At 40.2% G+C, this 21676-nt stretch overlaps 1 protein-coding gene across 3 annotated transcripts in view; it reads right to left on the bottom strand.

Annotated features, from left to right (window-relative positions):
- PRKAG2 (protein kinase AMP-activated non-catalytic subunit gamma 2) overlaps positions 1–21676 on the bottom strand; it is a 233503-nt gene that overhangs the window by 80109 nt on the left and 131718 nt on the right. For all 3 annotated transcript variants that reach the window (XM_083376992.1, XM_083376993.1, XM_083376994.1), the window contains one exon: positions 15002–15219. In XM_083376992.1, the coding sequence (XP_083233118.1) occupies positions 15002–15219 (218 nt within the window). The remainder of the gene's footprint in view (positions 1–15001; positions 15220–21676) is intronic.

The following is a 21676-nucleotide window of genomic DNA, read 5'->3' as shown; positions in this document are numbered from 1 at the left end:
AAACTACGACCTGTATGACGCTTGCCTGCCTCGGGGAGACCCCTACCATCTCGATGACTGGTATGTCCTGGCAGAGAAAGTGGAAATAGACCTATTGAAGAGACAATGCAGAGGAAAACCATGGGGCTGCCTGCCACTCGAGCAAACACGTGAGGGGGAAAACCCACCGGCCACGGCTAAAAAATCAAAGGGATGTTTCAATTGTGGGAGAGAGGGCCACCGTGCTGCAGAATGTCGTTCGAAAGCCCCTCCACGCAAAACAGAGGCACCATCTTCCAAAAAGCTGGGGAAGTCTCAAGGCAACCCAAAAGAATCTTCCATGAAGGGGAGAGAGGCTGTAGAGTCCACAATTCCTGCCAAAACCTGGGATTGGACTCTGGCCTATACTGCAGGGGCGGTGGACACCTCGGAAGACAGCTCAGAGGGAGAACCTTTGGTAAGTGGACCTCTTCCACCCATACTTAAGACAGTAACTATATTAGCTTCCTCTGCACCAAAAGCCAATGAAATAAAAGCTCTGATAGACTCTGGCTGCATCCGCTGCCTCATCAGCCCAACGCTGGTGGAGGAACTGAGCATCCCAGTGAAGAGGCTAAAACAACCAATCTCTTTCAGTCAATTAGACGGGTCTATAGCGGGGGGGGACCAGCTACCCTAGCCACTCTACCACTCCACATGTCCCTGGGGTCCCATGAGGAAGACATAACGTTTATAGTGGCCCCAGGCATGGAATGCCCAATGATTTTAGGACTGGAATGGCTGAAGAAATGGAACCCCGGGATAAACTGGAGGACTGCAGAACTCAACTTCCCAAAAGGGGAACAGGAAAATGTAAAACCCCCAAACACCCCCCCAACCCAGAGGGAGGAAACAGCAGCAGTGGGGGAAGAGAAGGGGCTAACAGAGATACCGGAGGAATACAGGGGCCTGGCTGAGGTTTTCAGTGAGGAAAGAGCAGATGAGCTCCCCCCCCACCGCCCCACAGACTGCACCATAGAATTCAAACCTGGGGCAAAACTCCCAAAACCCAGGATGTATGCCATGAGCCCAAGGGAAATGGCAGAAATGGAAAGATTCATAAAGAAAAACTTAGAAAGAGGATTTATTGAGCCCGCCAAACCCAAAGTAGCCGCCCCGGTTCTGTTCAGGGAGAAAAAGGATGGGTCTTTTCGCTTGTGCGTGGATTACCGAAACCTAAATACAATTAGTGAATGTAATCTGTGCCCCCTTCCCCTAATGAAGGATATGCTATCCCACCTATCGAAAGGAAAGATTTTTACCAAACTAGACCTGAGGGAAGCATACTACTGTATTAGGATTAAGGAAGGAGACGAATGGAAAACTGCATTCAACTGCCCAATGGGGTGCTATCAATTCAAAGTATTGCCATTCGGACTGCATGGGGCCCCCGCAGTCTTTATGCAATTAATTAATGACGTACTGAGAGAGCACCTATATAAGGGGGTCCTGGTTTACCTCGATGACATCCTTATCTTCACAGAAACCAAAGAGGAACATATCAAACTAGTCAGAGCAGTCCTGAAGAAATTGCGAGCTGCCCATTTATATGCTAAATTATCGAAGTGTGAATTCCATCAGGAAAAAATCGACTACCTGGGATATCGCATATCCCCAGAGGGCATCGAAATGCACCCAGAGAAGGTCAGGGCAGTACTAGAGTGGGCACCCCCCCGCACACGGAAGCAATTGCAAAGTTTCCTGGGGTTTGCAAATTTCTACCGCCAATTCATCCCCGCATTTGGCCAAATAGCCATGCCCCTCACAAATTTGTTGAAAACGAAGGGGGGGTCACCCGTGAAACCCAGCCAGCCTCTAAAATGGTCAATGGAATGTCAAGCAGCATTTGAGAGGCTAAAGAGACTCTTTTCTGCAGAACCTGTACTTAAACACCCAGATCCCAACAAACCTTTTGTAATACAGGCAGATGCGAGCGATGTAGCAGTCGGAGCCGTATTACTACAGGAAAATGATGAGGGGGCGTTGCAACCTTGCGCATATACATCCAGGAAACTTACAGAAACTGAACAACAATGGCCAATATGGGAGAAGGAAGCATTCTCATTAAGGTGGTCATTATTAACTTGGCGTCAATTTTTGGAAGGAAATAAAATACCTTTCCAGGTCTGGACTGACCACAAAAATTTAGAAGCACTAAAAACGCCCAGGAAGCTCACTCCTAAGCAAGCCCGCTGGTCCCAACACTTTCACCGATTCAATTTCACTCTCAAACACTTACCGGGGGGAAAGAACTTCCTGGCAGATGCATTATCCCGCATGCCCCAATATAACAGCACAAGAGTTACTGACTTTAAACCACTTGTACCGGAACAACAACTGGCAGCACCAGTCACCACCAGGGCACAAGAAAAAATGAAGCCGAAGGTAGATAGCCAAACTGGAATAGAATTCAGGAAATCTTTGGAAAGTGATGAATGGTTCCAGAAAAATAAACGTGTGTGCACAATTAAAGATGGACTGCCATGGGTGGGGGAGAAGCTATATATACCGGCCACACAGAGAATCAATTTCATGCAACTGTGCCATGATACAAAATCAGAAGGACACTTTGGCTTTGTAAAAACCTTACACTTAACTAAAAGGCAATTTTGGTGGCCATCTATGAAAAAGGACATAGAAAGCTATGTGGGTAGTTGTCAAATTTGCGCAATGGCGAAGAGGTTACAAGGGAAATCGCCAGGACTGTTACAACCAGTGGCGAATCCCTCAGCCCCATGGAAAGAAATAGCCATGGATTTTATTGTGGAACTACCAGAAAGCAACGGAAACACCGTTATCTGGACTGTTACTGATCTATTCTCTAAGCAAGTCCATTTCATACCTTGCCCAAAAATTTCAACTGCAAAAGCATTAGCAAAACTTTTTGTACAACATATTTACAGATTGCATGGGGCACCACAACGCATCATATCTGACAGGGGGGTGCAATTTACCTCAGCATTCTGGAAGGAATTTTTATCTCTGTTAGGAACTACCCAAGGACTGACATCTAGTCATCATCCTCAGGGTAACGGGCAAGCGGAAAGGGCTAACTCTGTACTTGAGCAATATTTAAGATGTTATGTACATTTTCAGCAGAACAATTGGACAGACCTGCTGCCTTTCGCAGAAGTGGCATATAACAACGCAATTCACTCCAGCACAGGTTACACTCCTTTTCAAGTAGCCACAGGCCAGAGCTTCAACCCCATACCTGATCTAACTCCAAAAGAACCGGTAATTCCAGAACTAAAGGAATGGATTGCTCAGTTACAATACACCTGGCCTATTGTCAGAAAAGCATTAACAGAGGCTAGATTAGCACACAAGACACAGGCAGACAAGAAAAGAGCCGATCCCACACCGTTCAAGGTGGGAGAGATGGTATATCTGTCTACAAAATACCTTAAGTCTCTCCAACCCTGTAAAAAACTAGGACCAAAATACATTGGACCTTTTCCAATTAAAAGAATCATAAACCCAGTAACAGTTGAATTAGAACTACCTAAAAATCTTAGACGAATACACCCAATCTTTCACTGCAGTCTAATAAAGAGAGAACAACAATCTCCCCTACGAACAAAAATTCCACCACCACCACCTCCCATCATGGTGGAAGGAGAACAACATTTCGAGGTGAAGGAAATTCTGGATTCCAGGAAACATCATGGAACAACTCAATATCTAGTGGCTTGGAAACACCTCCCCTCCTCAGAAAATGAATGGGTCAGCAAACACCACGTTAAAGCACCAAAGCTGCTTAAGAGATTTCATACAGAATATCCAAACAAACCGAGTTAACATTTACACGTTTTTTTTCTTCTTCTCTTTTCTTTTCTCCCCCTACAGATGGACACATCTTTTTTCTAAGGAGAGCGGACTGTCAGAATCCATTTATATCATATTCATAAATGGAATGTTTCAAACATTATCCCATGGATTCTGCCATCTCCCGAAGAGAAGAGGATAGATGTGTATTGAACCGGCAATAGGCATTTCAAAGGAAAGGAGAAGCCTTTTGAACTGGGGAAACAAAAGGGGGGGCTAGCATCTGGCTTTTGTCACGGAAGACAGCAATAAACAAAAGGGTCCTAACTTCCTTTTTCCCACGAGATGGATGATACGAGAGGAAGGATGGGGGACTGACCAAATGGGGATTAAGGGGGGTTAAACCGGGAACTCTTTATAAGGGTTTACTTCGTGGAAATATTAAGTCCTGTCTCGCCTCCTACAGCCAAGCATGTCATAGTAAATATTCCTTTTGGACTAAGATTTGGCTCCAAGTGTTTTGTCTTCCTAAGACGTGGTTTGGGGTGGGTCCTGACACTCTGTGAAAGTATGTGAATGTGAGCATGTGCACACAGAAACATATCTCAGTGCATATACTGATGAAATGAGGTATATACATGCTGTACATACATATATACATACGTATCTATTTGAGCAATCTGACCTGGTCTGATGGGTTAGGGTTGGGGTTTTAATATGTTTTAATTATTGTTTTAACCTAGGGCATTTATTTAATCGCTTTTAACTTTTGTATCCTGTTTCTGTATTTATTGCCCTGTATTTATTGCCCTGTACTTCGGGAGAAGGGCGGTATTATTTATTTATTTATTTTATTTTATTAGATTTATATACCGCCCTTTCCCGAAGGACTCAGGGAGGTTTACAGGGCATAAAAATATAATAAATAAAACAAATAAATGAATAAATATACTTATTATATAAATAGCCTGTAAGATCAGGTAGAAAAGAACAGCATTTAGTCAATGGTTAGCAAATAAGCCAACAAATTTTATTTAGTGATTCAGGCACCAGGCTAGAAACCATGAGACTGTGAGTTCTAGTTCGGACTTAGCTATAAAAGCTCCCATTAATCTAATTAATTGCAATTAACTAACTTACTAAAATCTATAACCTATATGCTACATGCTTCAAGGGATTCTGGGTGTCTTACAATGTGGGTTTTTATTATTACCGTATTTTATTGAATGATTGGATAAGTAATCGAAATTATTTTCTTTTCTCCTCTCCTCTCTAGTTTGCTGGCTTTCAGCTTACTATATTTCTAGGACCTTGCCATGATGGCTTTATAAATTATATTTTGGCTGCAATGATCCTCTTTTGCAACCTTCTGTCAAGCAAAAGACAATGAGGAAGCCAGATCCACTGAACAACACTGTTACTCACTTAACAACTGCAATAGAAGAAGCAACCTGGAATTAAGGAGAAGCTTCCTAACGGTGAGGACAATTAACCAGTGGAACAGCTTTGCCTCCAGATGTTGTAGGTGCTTCATCACTGCAGGATTTTAAGAGGAGACTGCACAGTCACTTGTCTGAAATGGTATAGGCTCTCCTGCTTGAGGTTGGACTAGAAGACCTCCAAGGTCCCTTCCAGCTCTATTCTATTCTATATTATATATTCTATACCATTCTGTATTCTATTCTAGTCTACATTCTATTCTATATTCTGTTCTGTATTTTATTCTATATTCTATTCTATTCTATTCTATATTCTCTACTCATAATTCACTTAACAAGGGTGGGAAAAAAGGTCATAAAATGGGGCAAAACACCACTTCACAAATGTTTCACTTTCCAGTTTTGGTCACCACGATGTAAAAAAGATGTTGAGACTCTAGAAAAAGTACAGAGAAGACGAACAAAGATGATTTTGAGGACTGGAGACTAAAACATATAAGGAACGGCTGCTGGAATTGGGTATGTCTAGTTTAACGAAGAGAAGGATGAAAGGTGACAGGATAGCAGTGTTCCAATATCTCAGGGGCTGCCCCAAAGAAGAGGGAGCCAAGCTATTCTCCAAAGCACCTGAAGGCAGGACAAGAAGCAACGGATGGAAACTAGTCAGGGAGAGAAGCAACCTAGAACTATGGAGAAATTTCCTGACGGTTAGAACAATTAACCAGTGGAACAACCTGCCCCCAGAAGTGGTGAATGCTCCAACACTGGAAGTTTTTAAGAAGAGACTGGACAGCCATTTGTCCGAAATGGTATAGGGTTTCCTACCTGAGCAGGGGGTTGGACTAGATGACCTCCAAGGTCCCTTCCAACTTTATTTATCATCATCATCATCATCATGGGGGATGGGTTTGGGTTTTATTGTCGTTTTAATGGATTTTAATCTACTGTTGTAACTTGGGTATCTTGTTTAATTCTTTTTTAATTTTTGTAGTTTTTTTTTTATTGAAAAGTTTTAACATACAATTTTTCTTTAAGAATCCCCCCTCCCCCTCCCCCCTACCTCTCCCCCCTCCCCCCCTTCCCCCCCCCGACTTCCCAGAGCTAAATACAAGGTATATATATAAAAAAAACAATCATAAACAACCATATACTAACAACCATAAACTCTAAAATCCATCACTCTCTAGCTTATATAAGATAAGACAAACCTTAGTAATATTAAATATATATAAAGAAACTAAAGTAGAAAAAGAAAAAAAGAAAGAAGACTTATTCAAATGCTACATGAAACTTCTTAACCCTATACTTGTTCTGGATAAACTCAATCCATTTTCTCCATTCCATAATATAACGTTCTTGCGAGTGATCTTTCAAATAGGCCGAAATCTTCGCCATCTCTGCCAGGTCGGAGACCTTTAAAGTCCACTCTTCTATGGTCGGCAGTTCCTCTTTCTTCCAATACTGACCTATCAAAAGTCTTGCTGCCGTAATTAAATTTAACATCAACTTAGTGTCCACAACCGTAGCATCCGTAATTATTCCCAACAAAAAGAGTTGCGGACAAAACTTTATCCTTTGCTTAAAAATCTTCTGCATATTCCACCAAATTTTTATCCAAAAAACCTTGATCTTTTTACAAGTCCACCATACATGAAAATATGTTGCATCTTCATCTCCACATCTCCAGCATTTTGGCTGATAATTCGGATACATACTTGCAAGCTTTTTAGGATCTAAATGCCATCTATAAAACATTTTATAAAAGTTCTCTCTTAAGTTTTGAGCTTGTGTAAATTTTACGTTCCTCACCCAAATCTTTTCCCACGTGTCCATTGTGATAACTTCCTGGATGTTTTGGGCCCATTTTATCATACAATCCTTAACGAGTTCTGTTTCTGAATCAATCTCTATCAATGCAAGATATATCCGTTTAATATGTGCTGGTCCCTGATTTCTAATTTGCTTCATCAGATTTTCATCAGTCATTGTAAAACCATTTTTCTGATCTTCTTTCCACCTGGCCCGTAGCTGAGTATATTGAAACCAATTTTGAACAATCTTCTCGTCTCGCAAGAGACTATATGGCTTCAAACACCAAACATTTCTTTCCAAGCTTAAAATCTCCTTGTACGTAGTCACATCATGTTTGAAACCAGCATGTATATTTTCTATTGCGTGTTTTGGAATTGCCCACAATGGTATCTTACAATCTAACTTATGTCTGTACTTCTTCCAAACTCTCAGCAAAGCCTGTCTTAAAATATGCACTCTAAACACATTATCTACCTTCTTATCATACAACAAATATGCATGCCAGCCAAACAGCAAGTCGTGGCCCTCAAGATTTAATAATCTCTCTTGTGTCAAATTAATCCAATCACTTATACCTGCTAACGCAGCAGCTTCATAATATAATTTAAAGTTAGGCATTTTAAGACCACCTCTTTCACGAGTATCCTGCATAATCTTAAGTTTAACTCGTGGCCTTTTCCCTGCCCAAACAAATTTATTGATACCTCTCTGCCATTCCTCCAAATTGGAATCTTTCTTAAGAACCGGTATCATTTGAAATAAAAATAAAAATTTAGGCAGGACATTCATTTTTACTGCTGCTATTCGCCCCAACAAAGACAATTGCAGTTTTTCCCAACTCTCCATTTCTTTTTGGATTTTTCCCCATAATTTTTCATAGTTATTTTTATATAATTTTGTATTAGAGGGCGACAAAAACACCCCCAAATATTTAACCCTTTTGACAATCTCAAATCCAGTTAACCCTTCTAAAAGGGCCTTTTGCGATGCTGTCATGTTTTTAGCCAAATTTTTAGTTTTCTGTACATTAACTTTAAATCCAGAAACCTTCCCATATTGCATTATTATCTCCATCAGGTCCACAACAGAGTTCTCCGGCTGGGTCACTGTAACAACCAGATCGTCTGCGAACGCTCTCAATCTATAATCCTGATCTCTAATCTGTATACCCTTAATTCTTTCCGAATTACGTATTTTTACCAATAATATCTCCAATGTTAACACAAATAACAAGGGCGATAACGGACACCCTTGCCTTGTGCCCTTCTCAATATTACATACTTCTGTCAGACTATTGTTAACTATTATTCGGGCTGTTTGTTTTTGATATAATGCCCTGATTGGTTGCAAAAATTTATCCCCAAAATTCATTTTGTCTAAAACTTTCATCAAAAATTGCCAATTCAATTGATCAAAAGCTTTTTCAGCGTCTAAAAAAATTAGCGCCGCAGGGATCTGGTTGTTCCTTTCCAAAAATTCCAACACATCTACTATATGCCTCACGTTATTTTTCATTTGCCTACCACTAATAAACCCAGTTTGATCCCCATGAATCACCCGTTGCAGAACCCTCATCAATCTATTAGCCAACACCTTAGCAAATATCTTATAGTCTGTATTTAATAGTGATATCGGTCTATAGTTTTTTACTTGAGTAGCATCTTGGTCTTCCTTCGGAATCAAAGAGATAAAAGCAGTTCTCCAAGATGGAGGCACCTTTCCCCCTCGCTGGATTGTCTGGAACAGTTCCTTTAACGGTTTAACCATCTCTAATTGTAAATTTTTATAGTAGGCCGCCGTCAAACCATCTGTACCTGGCGCTTTATCTACCTTCAGTTCCTTAATTACTGTAAGTATTTCTTCTTCTGTAATCAGTTGATTAATCTCCTCTTTTTGTACTTGTGTAAGCACCGGGATGCTAGCATTCTCCAAATATTCCTCAATGTCTTTTTCATTAATCTTCTCCTTAGCATATAATTTAGAATAAAAATCCACAAAGGCTTTCTTAATAAAATCCTGTTGAAACACCATTTTTCCCTTGTGTTCAATTTTGTCTATGTTAGAAGCCCTCTGCTTTTTCCTTAGTCTATAAGCTAGCCATCTACCTGGCTTATTAGCATTGCAAAAAGTATTATGCCTGGCAAACCTCAAATTGGTTGCCACTTGATCAGCCATTAATTTATCAAATTGTCCTCTTAATAGCTTAATAGCCTCCTTAGTCTTCACATCCAATGGATAATTTTTGTAGTCTTGTACTTTTATATGTTTGCCCTGTTCACTGCCCTGAGTCCTTCGGGAGAAGGGCGGTATACAAATAAAATTATTATTATTATTATTATTATTATTATTATTATTATTATTATTATTATTATTATTATTATTATTTTAGGGCTCACTATAATGGGTGAGTACCATTTATGGTTTGCTCAATAAACTACTGAGAAGATGGTTTACAAGCAGATTGATTTGTGCTTTAGATTGTAAGCCGCCCTGAGACTTCGGAGAAGGGCGGGATATAAATGGGATTTTTTTAAAAAAAACACTGTTTTTCTACTTTGGTGACTTTAAGATCTATGGACTTCAACTTTCAGAATTCCCCAGCGAGCATAATGGTTGGGAAATCCTGGGAATTGGTCCATACACATTGGAGAATTCTGGGAGTTGAAGTTCACACATCTTAATGTTGCCAAGGTTGAAAAACACGATAGCAGAGTCATGAAATTCCAGCGTACAGTTATTAATAAATCTCCCCTTTTTAATATAATTTTCACCAGAGCATAAAATATACCATGGCTGAATCACAAAAAATATCTGCATAAATCATCAGTGGCTGGGTGAATACTATAAACCTCAAAAATCAACCCTCCAGCCTCTTTTCTTTAAAATACAATTTTTGCTTCTCTCAGGAGTAGAGGCAACTATTTTATTGGGCAGCAGATTTAGGGGGAAACTAGTATTATGCCATCACATAAAAAAGCATCAAAAATTAGGAAGTAAGAGATAATCCCTTTCATATTTAACCTTCACCGTGTTTTCTCACCCTTACTCTACAGCACAAGCGAGAGAGCTCTACAAGGTGCAAAGGCAAAGAAATGTGTTTATTTTGTGGGAAGGAAGGAAAGGAACACAACTCAGTGAAAGACCAACTGCACTCTTCTTCCTTTGCTATTTTCAGAAATTCAGAGGAAGTGATGGACTATTCATAAGGTAGGCTAGTTGAACAGTCAGACTGAGCAATTTACCACCTCTTGGCTAAAGGGCAGGTTAAAAAAAACAACAGCCATTTGCTTGGAGAATTTCTCAGAGCTTTCTGTGCCCAGAAATGACCCTGCAGGGTGCTTGCAGCTGTAGACTGTTTGCAATCCTGAAGGCCAGTGAAAAGACTCCACCCACCCACCCACCCTCAGATTTGGGAGGGAACTTCACTGTTTTCATAACAGCCACTTCGAACTTTTGGAACTAAGAAAGTCTTTGCACCTTGGGAACAAATAATATTTACATATACCTATTTTTGTAGAAGAATCAACCATCCTGGGGGGAAAAAGAGAGAGGGCCATTTGGACTATAAACCCCCCTTATTTGTTTTCTTTCAACCTTATTACGGCATGGAAGAATTTGGTCAATCTAGTGGTCTACAGGCATCTTAATGGTGATCTGGATTTCTGCAGCCCCAATAAGGCCAGGATTTACCTACCCCCAGGAAAAGCTTGCAATCTCATTGCTAAATTCTTTTAAAGCAAACTCTTTATTCTCAGTTAAATAAGAATCATTAACGCTCTAATCCAGGCTATGTGGACATTGCAGTGAACGTACAAAACTTAATTCTAAGAAAGGTTTAAAATTCCAGGTTTTTATTTCACACAGGGCATGGGTGAAACACCATAACAACATTCATACAAGGAACTGGCCCACTGAGACACCGAGATTTCAACCTAATATGTTAAGAAACCCTGTTGGTGCAGTTAGTTTATATACAGAGACTCCTGCAAATTTAGCAGATTGTTACACAAACCATGGTTAATTTAACTGAGGTAGAAAAGATGTTGCACAAAGGTGGAATATCTTAGATCAAGAATTACTACAAGAAGACCAGGAAAGTTGAAACAATCTGGCAGTTTGTAATTTTAATGGGATTATCTACGAGAGCTACATGAACATTAGATATAGTAGTACTCAACTTACGACCAATCCCCCCCAAAGGAAAGTCTTGACTACGACTGGAAGTTATGATGGTTAGGGTCCCTCCACAGTCACATGACCAAATTTTGGGTGCTCAGCAACACAGACACATTTATAGTTGTTTGCAAAATACCACAGTCACATGACCATGTTTTACAATGGTTTTGCCAAAAAAAAAAGAACTTCATTTTTGGCAAAACCATTCTCATAGCAAATCATTTGATTAACTACCACAGTGTTTGCTTAACAACCACCACAAAAAAATTCACATGACCAACCCATTTTACTACCATGACGTACAGCTACAAGGGACAGAGTCTATTGTAGTTGTATGCTGAGGACTACTTGCAATGCTTATGTGTACACACTATGCTAACCTAGGTTTAAGGACATGAGTAACTAACAAGCCACAAGTAATAGCAATGGTCCCATTCACATAGTTCATAAACCCAAAGAAAACAATCGTGTTTTAGCCTGATCTATTCTAAAAAACCTAGTCATTGATGAATGAAGAAGCTTAATTCAATAATGTTGAAGTCCTTGTGTTTTGGGGGATATGCATAAATCAAAGATATAGTTTTTACCTGAATGTCTAATGACACACCCCTGGTTGATTTTTTCTTTTTCAACCATGACCATAATGCACCCATTTTGAGTGTTCTCCAAAGGGAGAGGGGAAAGGGAAATTGAGTCCATTTTATAGTTGCTAAAAATCCTATTTCCTTGGTGGACTTAAAGGTGAAGAGTCAAATTTAGCAGCACCCTTAGTCCACAGGAGAGAAAAGCTTTTCTCTTTGAAGGAATTAAGTTAAAGCAGTGTTTTCTCAACCATGGCAGCTTTAAGATCTGTGGACTTCAACTTCCAGAACTGAAGTCTACACATCTCAAAGCTGCCAGTGTTGAGAAAACATTGAACAAACACTGCAAAATATTTTGCAATGCGTTAGAGTCAGACAGGGTCTCTTGTTAACAGACACACAAGCAGTCTTAGGCAATTGAGAAAATACAAGTTACAGAATCAGAGTAAAATGTGATAAGAGTTTACAGGACAGGAGCTGAGCTTCCCATAGCAAAACTACGCTTTTGTTAACGTTTGCTATCTTCAGATGGATTCTCTAGAAATAACTTGGCTTTTCGAGTAACAAATGGAATGCTAAATCTTCTCTCATTACTAAGAAGTTACACTTTCATAAGATTGTTCATATTTACAATTGCTGCCTATTTGATATCGATCAATTCTTACCTTAGGGCAGGGGTAGGCAACCTCAGCTCTTTTATGACTCATGGGACTTCAACTCCCAGAATTCCTGAGCCAGCCAAGCCAAGCTGGCTCAGGAATTCTGGGAGTTGAAGTCCCATGAGTCATAAAAGAGCCGAGGTTGCCTACCCCTGTCTTAGGGCCTTGAACTTTATTCAGCTTCAAGTAAATTTTAGCAAATGAAAACTCCCCCACAACTCATCTATGCTGGAAGTTACATTTTTTATTTAGGCTACTGTTAAAATCATAAAAGCAGAAACACTTTAGAAAAAAGGATTGGAATGCTACAGGTAAGAAATCGCTTCTTATAAATCACGGGCTCTACACAAAAGGGTTTCGTGCAATGCACTTTAAAAAATGAACAGGCCTTCCATTGCACCATCATAGCTACTATATTGACTTTTTAAAATCATATTCTGTGGAAACTGCTACCTTCTGCCTACCTGTTTTCCTTTCTCATAGGTTACACTTGAACAGAACAATAAAATGTCATTTCATCATACTAGCATTCGAGAAAAGAACAGTACTAATAAAGGAGAATATCTGTAGCTCAGGTTGAAATGAGGGATCTTTGGTGATTTCTGAGCTGGGTGGTTTTCTTGCAGATGTTTCATTACCCAACTAGGTAACCTCATCAGTGCACTTTGGTTTGATAATGAAACACAGCACTGTATTGGAATCAGCGTACTAGAATTACAGGTAGTCCTCAACTTACAAGCACTTGTTTAGTGACTGTTCGAAGTTACAGGAGCATTGAAAAAAAGTGATATGATCGTTGCAGAATCTCCATGGTCACATGATCAAAATTTGGGCACTTGGCAACTGCCCTGTATTTATGATGGCTGCACCGTCCTGGGGTCATGTGTTCACCATTTGGTAAACTTTCTAGTTGGCTTCCAACAACTGGGGGAATGGGGGAAAACAGATTTGCTTAATGGCCATATGATTCACCTAACAATCGAAGTGATTCTCTTAACTATGGAAAAAAGGTCATAATTTTAATTTTAATTTTCTCAGGGTTCTATTTAATCTTTTTTAATTTGTTTTAACGTTTGTATTGACTGTTTTTTAAATGCCCTGTAAACCGCCCTGAGTCCTTCGGGAAAGGGCGGTATATAAATCTAAATAAAATAAAATAAAAATAAATAAAATAAAATGAGGCACAATTCAATTAACAAATACCTCGCTTAGCAACAGAATTTTGGTCTCAATTGAAAGCTGAAGACTACTTGTAGCTGAAATGTAAATATGGGTATATTCCTTTTTCAACCCACTTAGCTAATATGCCTAAATTCCAAATATCCGTGAGCTGTGGTTCTTAGGTGCCATCATTTTACATACAGATAGTCTTCGACTTACAACAGTTCATTTAATGACTGTTCCAAGTTACCATGGCACTGAAAAATTGACTTATGATAGTTTTTCTCACTTATGACCATTGCAGTATCTCCATGGTAATGTGATCAAAATTCAGACCCTTGGCAATTGACTCATGGAGATTGCAGTGTCCTGGAGTCATGTGATCATCATTTGTGAACTTTTCACAGGCAAAGTCAATGGGAAAACCAGATTTGCTTATCTGTGTTATTAACAACTGCAACGGTTCACTTAACAACTGTGGCAAGAAAGACTGTGAAATGGGGCAAAATTCACTTAACAACTGTCTCTCTTAATGTTGGGCTTAACTATGGTTGTAAGTCAAGGATTATCTATACATTCATTCACACAATCAAAATTCACCAGACCCATTAAATTACAATCTAACAATCACAAGTTAGTTTATTGGGTTGTAGAAACCCCAAATCTGTGGTTAATTTGTGACTGCTGGATCACCAAATAAGATCATAATGTTAAGTGATCACACAGAAATTCAGTTACTCATGGGCAAGCATTTTGTAAAAATAAGCTGTTAAATCTGCAGCAAAACTAGATCTTCCATCTTCTGTAGCGTGAAGCCAGGACAAATAAGGCCATCTACTGTACAATAGAATATTTCTAGCTCAGGGTTGAACTGTGGAGTCCTCAGTGCTTTCTAAGCTTAGTTGTTTGCTTGCAGATATTTCATTACCCATCTAGGGAATATCATCACGGATCAAATCCCACACTAACTAATACCGATGATGTTACTAGTTGGGTAACGAAATGTCTGTAAGCAAATAATTAAAGTCAGAGAATACCAAGGACTTCACAGAAATCCTCTGCATGGTTATTTTTACATTTCAGTGGAGCTTGTTTTCAAGTAGACACACAATGGGTTCCACTCCAAAGAATCTGAAGTCAAAATGGATATTTAGTTCACATCTAACTTCTATGGCAGCCATCAGCAAGCAAAAAATGGATTCTCAGCCTCAGTTTCCCCTCATTTGTGCAAACTAGGGGCAATAATATTTCTCTCCATAGTAGAAGAATTGAAAGTGTCATCAGCCTACAAAGTGTGATAAATGCTTGGATGCTCACAAGCACTGTACCAGTCCCACGCTACAGGCCTTTTGATTTATTTTTTAAAATTTTCAGAGGCTGTACTTACTACTTTTGACGTAACGCAACAGACAGGTGTTGGAGAGGGTGGCTTGGCAGTGCCCTGCCCTGGAGGCAAGCTAAACCTTTGGCCAGTATCTGGAGGAGAAGAGGGGGTGTGAATCCGTGTGTCTAGCCTCTCTGGTTCATGTCTGTAGTATTCAAGTGGAAATGCCGGCTGCTTGACTCCTTGGGTGGGAGTTGATGGTGAAGAGGAAAGCCCAGAAGCTAAAAATGAGATACAACAAAACACAGCAGGTTAGTCCACCTCCAACTTCGAATGGAGCAAATCATCCGAGTTTTTAAAAAACTTTTAATACCTTGCTCAGCATGTCCCAAAGATGCTTTTCCAAAAGTGACCTGGACTTTCTTGGGTTTTTTTCTCTGAAAACATTTCACTTCTCATCCAAGAAACTTCTGAAGAACTGAAGAAGCTTCCTGGATGGGAAGCAAAATGTTTTCAAGGAAAAAAACAAAGAAATGCAGTTGCCTTTTTGGAAAAGCATATTTGGGCCAACCATGATATGGATGACAGAGAATCATTAGGCAGCTTCCAACAAGCAAAGTCAGTGGGGGAAGCCAGACTTGCTCAATTATCATATGATTTGCTTAACAACCGTGGCAAAAAAAGGTCATAATTGTGGGTGTAACCACTTTGCTTAGCAACATAAATTTTTATTCCAATTGTGATTGTAAGTTGAGGACCACCTGGAATACCTCTATAGAGGCAGATCCAGAATCTGCCTTGGTGTTCCACTCACGTACCGATAACTAAAATCTTCCTTGAAAGTAAATATGCCACTTTCCAATTTTGCCTGTCTTAAGCTCTGGTAAGATTTACATTGACTTTTCATTTGTGAACACAAGCAGACCAGATACTGGCAAACTTTTTAAAAATATTCTTTTCAACATTGCCCCCTATCCACCCTCTTGCCAATGCAATATTCAGCTTCCTTGTTGTATTTATTGTGCCACTGCTATCCAACAAGTCTTCATTTTGAATTGGCCTCTCTGTTTTGGAATTTAGCAAACGTCTTTGCTTTATTGTATTGTCTCCGTAGGAGTAGTATTTGCCGTGTAGTTGTGAGTTATTATGAAGATATCAATGAAAATGATCTTGCCACCTCTTCCTACTTCAAAAGGGAGCCAGTTTGGTGAAGTGATTAAGCTGCTGGCCTAGAAACCAGCAGAATGTGAATTCTAGTCTCCCCCTTACACGTGAAAGCTGACTGGGTGACTTTGAAACAATCACCGGGAGACGGTGAGTTCTGGTCCCATCTTAGGCATGAAAACCAGCTGAATGACTTTGAGCCAATCATTAGGAGATGGTGAATTCTAAACCTGCCTTACACATAAAAACCAGCTGACAGTGAGTACTACTTCTGCCTTAGGCCTGAATGCAGGCTAGGGAGCTTTGGGTCAATCCTTCTCATCTCAACTACCTTACAGGGTTGTGAGGAAAACAGGAAGAGTTGTTTACACAAACCAATGAAAAGGCAGGATAAAAGTTAAATGAAAAGCAATTCAGCAGCAGTAATTCTCCATTCTCCGTTCCTGCCACCCTTGTAGGAAAAGAAGCTTTGCAAATAGAAAATATCAGTCTGTCTTCCCATCTGCTAACTGGAATAAGTAACTTTGGATCAGTAATCCCAAAAGGAATTTTGTTTAAAGAGTTAAAACAAAGCTTTAAAAATGTAGCAACAGCAGTTTGGGCCAAAATCATGAAAATGCTCACCAGATTGTTGAGGAGGTCACCTCTTATTTTAGATGTTGCCGTGGAAAAGAGGCTGCTTCTACAAAGTTTTTTTTTAAAGCCCCAAATATGTAATGGGGTTTACTTAAGTATATTTAAGAAGTGGAAGGCTTTCAGACTACATAAAGATGGGTGTAGTATTGTTGCTCTGTGTGGAAATAGATCACAGGTTCTTTACTGTCTGAGACCTGAGTTATATCCCAGATTTGTGCTGTCTTTTAAAGGTGGATCTACTGTGATCCTGCCTTTAAAGGAGTGAAGTCTTGCCAGGAATGCAAGGGAGTAAAAACAGAAGAATTGAAAAAAAAGCATGGAAGAGGGGGGAAACAAAGGCAAAACATATAGACAAGAATGGAGTTGGGTTGAAATCTCATGCGAAACAGGAGCTGAAAAGCTAGAAAGAAAAAACTTATGTTGTGTGAATAGAAAATGGCCCCTCGATGCACCACCGGAGGACACGGCAAGCCAAGAAGAATGGCCAACATTTTCTAGTTGGTTGGTTGTTTTTACTTGTTTCGTAGAATATAGGTAGTCCTTGATACAGCGTCTGTTTGAAATTACAACAGCACTGAAAAAACACCACGACTGGTCTTTGCAGTTATGACTATAATGTGATTGCATGACCCCTAGGATGCTGCAAGGGTCTGCAAATATACATGCCAGTTACCAAGTGCCCAAATTTTGATCAGATTCTGGTCCCACTTGTGATCATAATTCGAGGATTACTTTTAGTGATGACAGAAAGAATATGACCCAATCACAATCATGTTTGTGTTTTAAAAGGACTAGGGCCCAAGAGTGGTGCTTCAGCTTGCCACTGGCTCAAAAGGACAGGAGAAGAGTTAATCATAAATCAATTCCCCTGTCCAGGTATGGCTGAATTATGGTGCATTCTTCAGAAAAAGGATTTGGAACAGAGGCTTTGAAGTGCACAAAAGTGCAAGCACACTGCCCTTTTTACAGCAGCTGCATCTTTTTCAAACTTCTGCAAAATCTGGGAAGTCTGTGTCAGATTCCAGAAGTCAAGAGAGACAGAGTTACTTTTGAGCACTTTCCTTTATTGGTCCTCAGCCATAGACAGAAATCTTGCCAAACCATTTGCATCATTAAAGGTATACTTTGAGAATTGCTAGGAGGACCCATTTTAACTTTTTCTCCCAATCAAAACTTTGCTGTCTCTTGGTCCTCTGGAATGCAGCCCCTCCCTTCTGGAAATCCACATTTCACCACAGGGGGACATGGTTGCTTTAATAAGATCAGGCATGTCAAACTGCCGGCCCACGGGCCGGATGCATCACAACGAAACCGCGCCCTCCCCATTGCCGGCAATGGGGGAAAAGTCGCGATACGTTGCGCGACGTCACGTGACATTGCGAGTTTGATATGACTGACATAGATTCCTGAGGGGAAAAAACTTAAGAAGTGTTGTGTGGATATTCCCACACATTGAAAAGCATATCTCCAGAACCTTATTTGAAGCGTCCAACTTCAGTACTTATTCTCAAATAACATTGTTGGCTATTAATGCTTGCTTCCAAAGAGATTTAATACATTTTTTTCTCCATATATATTTTTAAACATAACCTTTTGTTGAACACATCAGACTTTTCAAAGTGGTTGAGTTTGGCGCAGAAGCTACTGATGATTAAAATGACCACTAGAAGGAGAAATTGCTACATCAGCTCTTTGCTACAACTGGTGGAGTAAAATTGCAACCAGCATTAATGGAGTAACACATCAGTGGAATGGATGTCCGATAACAGGCTGTGCCAAAATAAAAATAACCAGACACGCAGGAGCCAAGCGGCACCATCTGCAATATACTGTAATCAACATACCAATAAATAAATATAAGACAGTAAGAGGGATTCAATAAGTGATCATCATACAAATTGCTTTTTGGAGCATTTGAAAGCTATATCTTTCTCTTTATTTCCAGCTGACACAGTAGACAGTGTTGAGAAGAAGCAGACTACGAAAATGGGAACTTTCAGATGAAATAGCTAAGGGGAAAGCAAACTGGGTATACAGAAAGATGCTGAATGCATTTTCCAGAATTTCTGCACACCTCTAGGCTGGACATGTCTGCCCCCTTGCCACAGGCACACACACACACACAGAGAGAGAGAGAGAGAGAGCATTAAGACATGACTTTCTTGATGCTGGCTCAGTGAATTGCACGAACTTACCATGTGATTTACAAACCATGATTGTAGCATAAAACTCTGTTTTTCAAGCTCCACCATTTTAATAAAGAGTTGAAATTGTCACATCTTAAAGTAGCAGAGCTGAGAAACACTGGCACAGGGTGTTGTGCACACTATGTCTAAAGGAATGTCGGGTCTTTTGGACCTCTTTATTCTTTGGCAGTCAAACATGGACCGAAACATTTAAGAGGTACAGTACAGATATTCTGACCCAGAACAGGCAGCCCACCCTTGACTGTGGGGCAGTCCCAGGGAAGGAGTAAATAGGCATTAAAAACAGAACCACAGGAGGGATGAATTGCAAGATAAAACGAGAATCGAGAAATAGGCTAGGAATTGCAACAAAGGTAGGTGTCAATTAACCAATATTGAAGGTGATTCCTTTTAACCATTTGAAGATCAGTAAGGAAGGAACTTGATAAGCTTGCCTGCCTCCCATGGCAAAGAGGCTGGGTGCCACAGCTACTTTTACTGATCTACTCTGCAACACTTTGGTAAGGCTATTGATACAGATGGACATAGTAGTAGCCTGCCTACTACGGTCGTAAGTTGTAACACTTATTAAAATGGATCAGTCATTAACCAATTCATTTTTATGACCTTTCTGGCAGCGATTGTTAAGAAAACACCATTAGTTATAAAGCTATGGACACAATTCTGCTGAAGACTGGAAATAAATGCCATTTTTTGGCAAAACCATTATAAAACATAGTCATGTGACCACAGGAAATTGCAAATGACGATAAATTGAACTCTACAGGTCATAAAGTTGCCATTTTTACCCACCCCTGACATAGGCTATTGCCCAGGAAATGTGTGTACAGGTAGTCCTCAACTTACAACAGAAAGAGCCTTGGTGGAGCAGTGGGCTGATGCCTCCTTAAGTAACACCAGCTGCCTGCAATTAGTGCAGGTTCGCATCCCACCAGGCTCAAGGTTGACTCAGCCTTCCATCCTTCCGAGGTAGGTAAAATGAGGACCCAGATTGTTGGGGGCAATTAAGCTGACTTTGTAATAATGCCGCTTGGGGGTGTGTGTGAAAGCCCTAATAAGCAGGCATATACATAGAATGAAGGCTATTGCTAAGCACATTGGTTTGTGCTTAGATTGTAAGCCGCCCTGAGTCTGCGGAGAAGGGCGGGATATAAATGGGATTAAAAAAAAAGTTCACTTTTTGACCATTCAGTTTCAACAGCACTGAAAAAAGTGACTTATGGCCGTTTTTCACACTGACAATCTTTGCAACATCCCCATGGTCACATGATTTATATTTGGATGCTTGGCAACTGATTCACATTTATGATGGTTGCAGTATCCCAGGGTCACGTGATCACCTTTTGTGACCTGACAAGCAAAGTCAAAGGGGAAACCAGATTCACTTAACAACTGTGCTACTAATTTATCAACTCCAGTGATTCACTTAACAAATGTGGCAAGAAAGGTCATAAAATGGGGCAAAACTCATTTTTCTCACTTAGCAACATAAATGTTGAGGTCAGTTGTGGTCGTAAGTTGAGGACTACCTGTAATTATTCCTCTATTGCATGGGGTATTTTTCTCCAGTCCTTAAAAGGGCATTCTTCTCTGTCTTATCATTAGCTTATTAAAAGGAGGGAATATGGCCCTTAAGCTCACACATCCCTGGACTCTGTTGACATCAGGACAAATATTGAGACAGCCCAAACACTCAGCCTGCCCCTTGACACAGGAGCCTCTGACTTTCTAAGTAGCTTTGTGTTAGATAACTCTTTATGGCAATAAACTTTGCCCAACTTTCCTAAGCTTTATCTACTGAACAGAAAAATGGGGTTCTTATAGCCATCTCTTCCCATTTGAGGACATCAGAAGAACTGTGTTGGTAAAAGATTTATCTAGTCTAGGGGTCACCAAACTAGGCAACTTTAAGACTTGCGGACTTCAACTCCCAAAATTTCCAAGCCATTATGGTAGACTGAGCAATTAATCAATCAGAATAGAATTGGAAGGGACCTTGGAGATGTTCTAGTCCAGGGATAGGCAACCTTGGCTCTTTTATGACTGGTGGACTTCAACTCCCAGAATTCCTGAGTCAGCTATGCTGAGGGGAAAGGGAGAGGTTACCATGCTGAGCCATGCTGACTCAGGAATTCTGGGAGTTGAAGTCCACAAGTCATAAAAGAGCCAAGGTTGCCTACCCCTGTTCTAGTCCAATCCACCGCTCAAGCAGGAGATCCCCATACCATTTCAGATAGGCAGCTGTCCAGTCTTCTTAAAAATCTCCGGTGATGGAGTACCCACAGCTTCTGAAGGCAAGCTGTTCCACTCGTTAATTATCCTCACTGTTACGAAGTTTCTCCTTGATCCAGGTTGCTCCTCTCCTTGATTAGTTTCCATCCATTGTTTCTTGTCCTGCCTTCAGGTGCTTTAGAGAATAGGTTGAACTCCCTCTTCTTTGTGGCAGCTACTCAAATGCTGGAATACTACCATCATATTCTGGGAGTTGAAGTCCACAAGTCTTAAAGTCTGGCTCTTTCTGGGTTATTTCTTCAACTTCTCAGACTAACATACAGATAGTCTTTGACTTATAAACACAGTTGGAACCAGAATTTCCCTTGCTAAGTGAGTCCCACCTGATTTTATGGCCTATTGTTGGAAGCTGGCTAGGAAGGTGGCAAATGGTGATCACATGACCCAGAGACCCTACAATCATTGTAAATATATGTTGATTGCCAACTGCCCCAGTTTT

The sequence above is a fragment of the Vipera ursinii genome (genome assembly GCF_947247035.1).
Source record: "Vipera ursinii genome assembly, chromosome: Z".
Taxonomy (NCBI): domain Eukaryota; kingdom Metazoa; phylum Chordata; class Lepidosauria; order Squamata; family Viperidae; genus Vipera; species Vipera ursinii.
The sequence above is the reverse complement of the archived record's forward strand: the minus strand, read 5'-3'. Positions and strand labels throughout refer to the sequence as shown.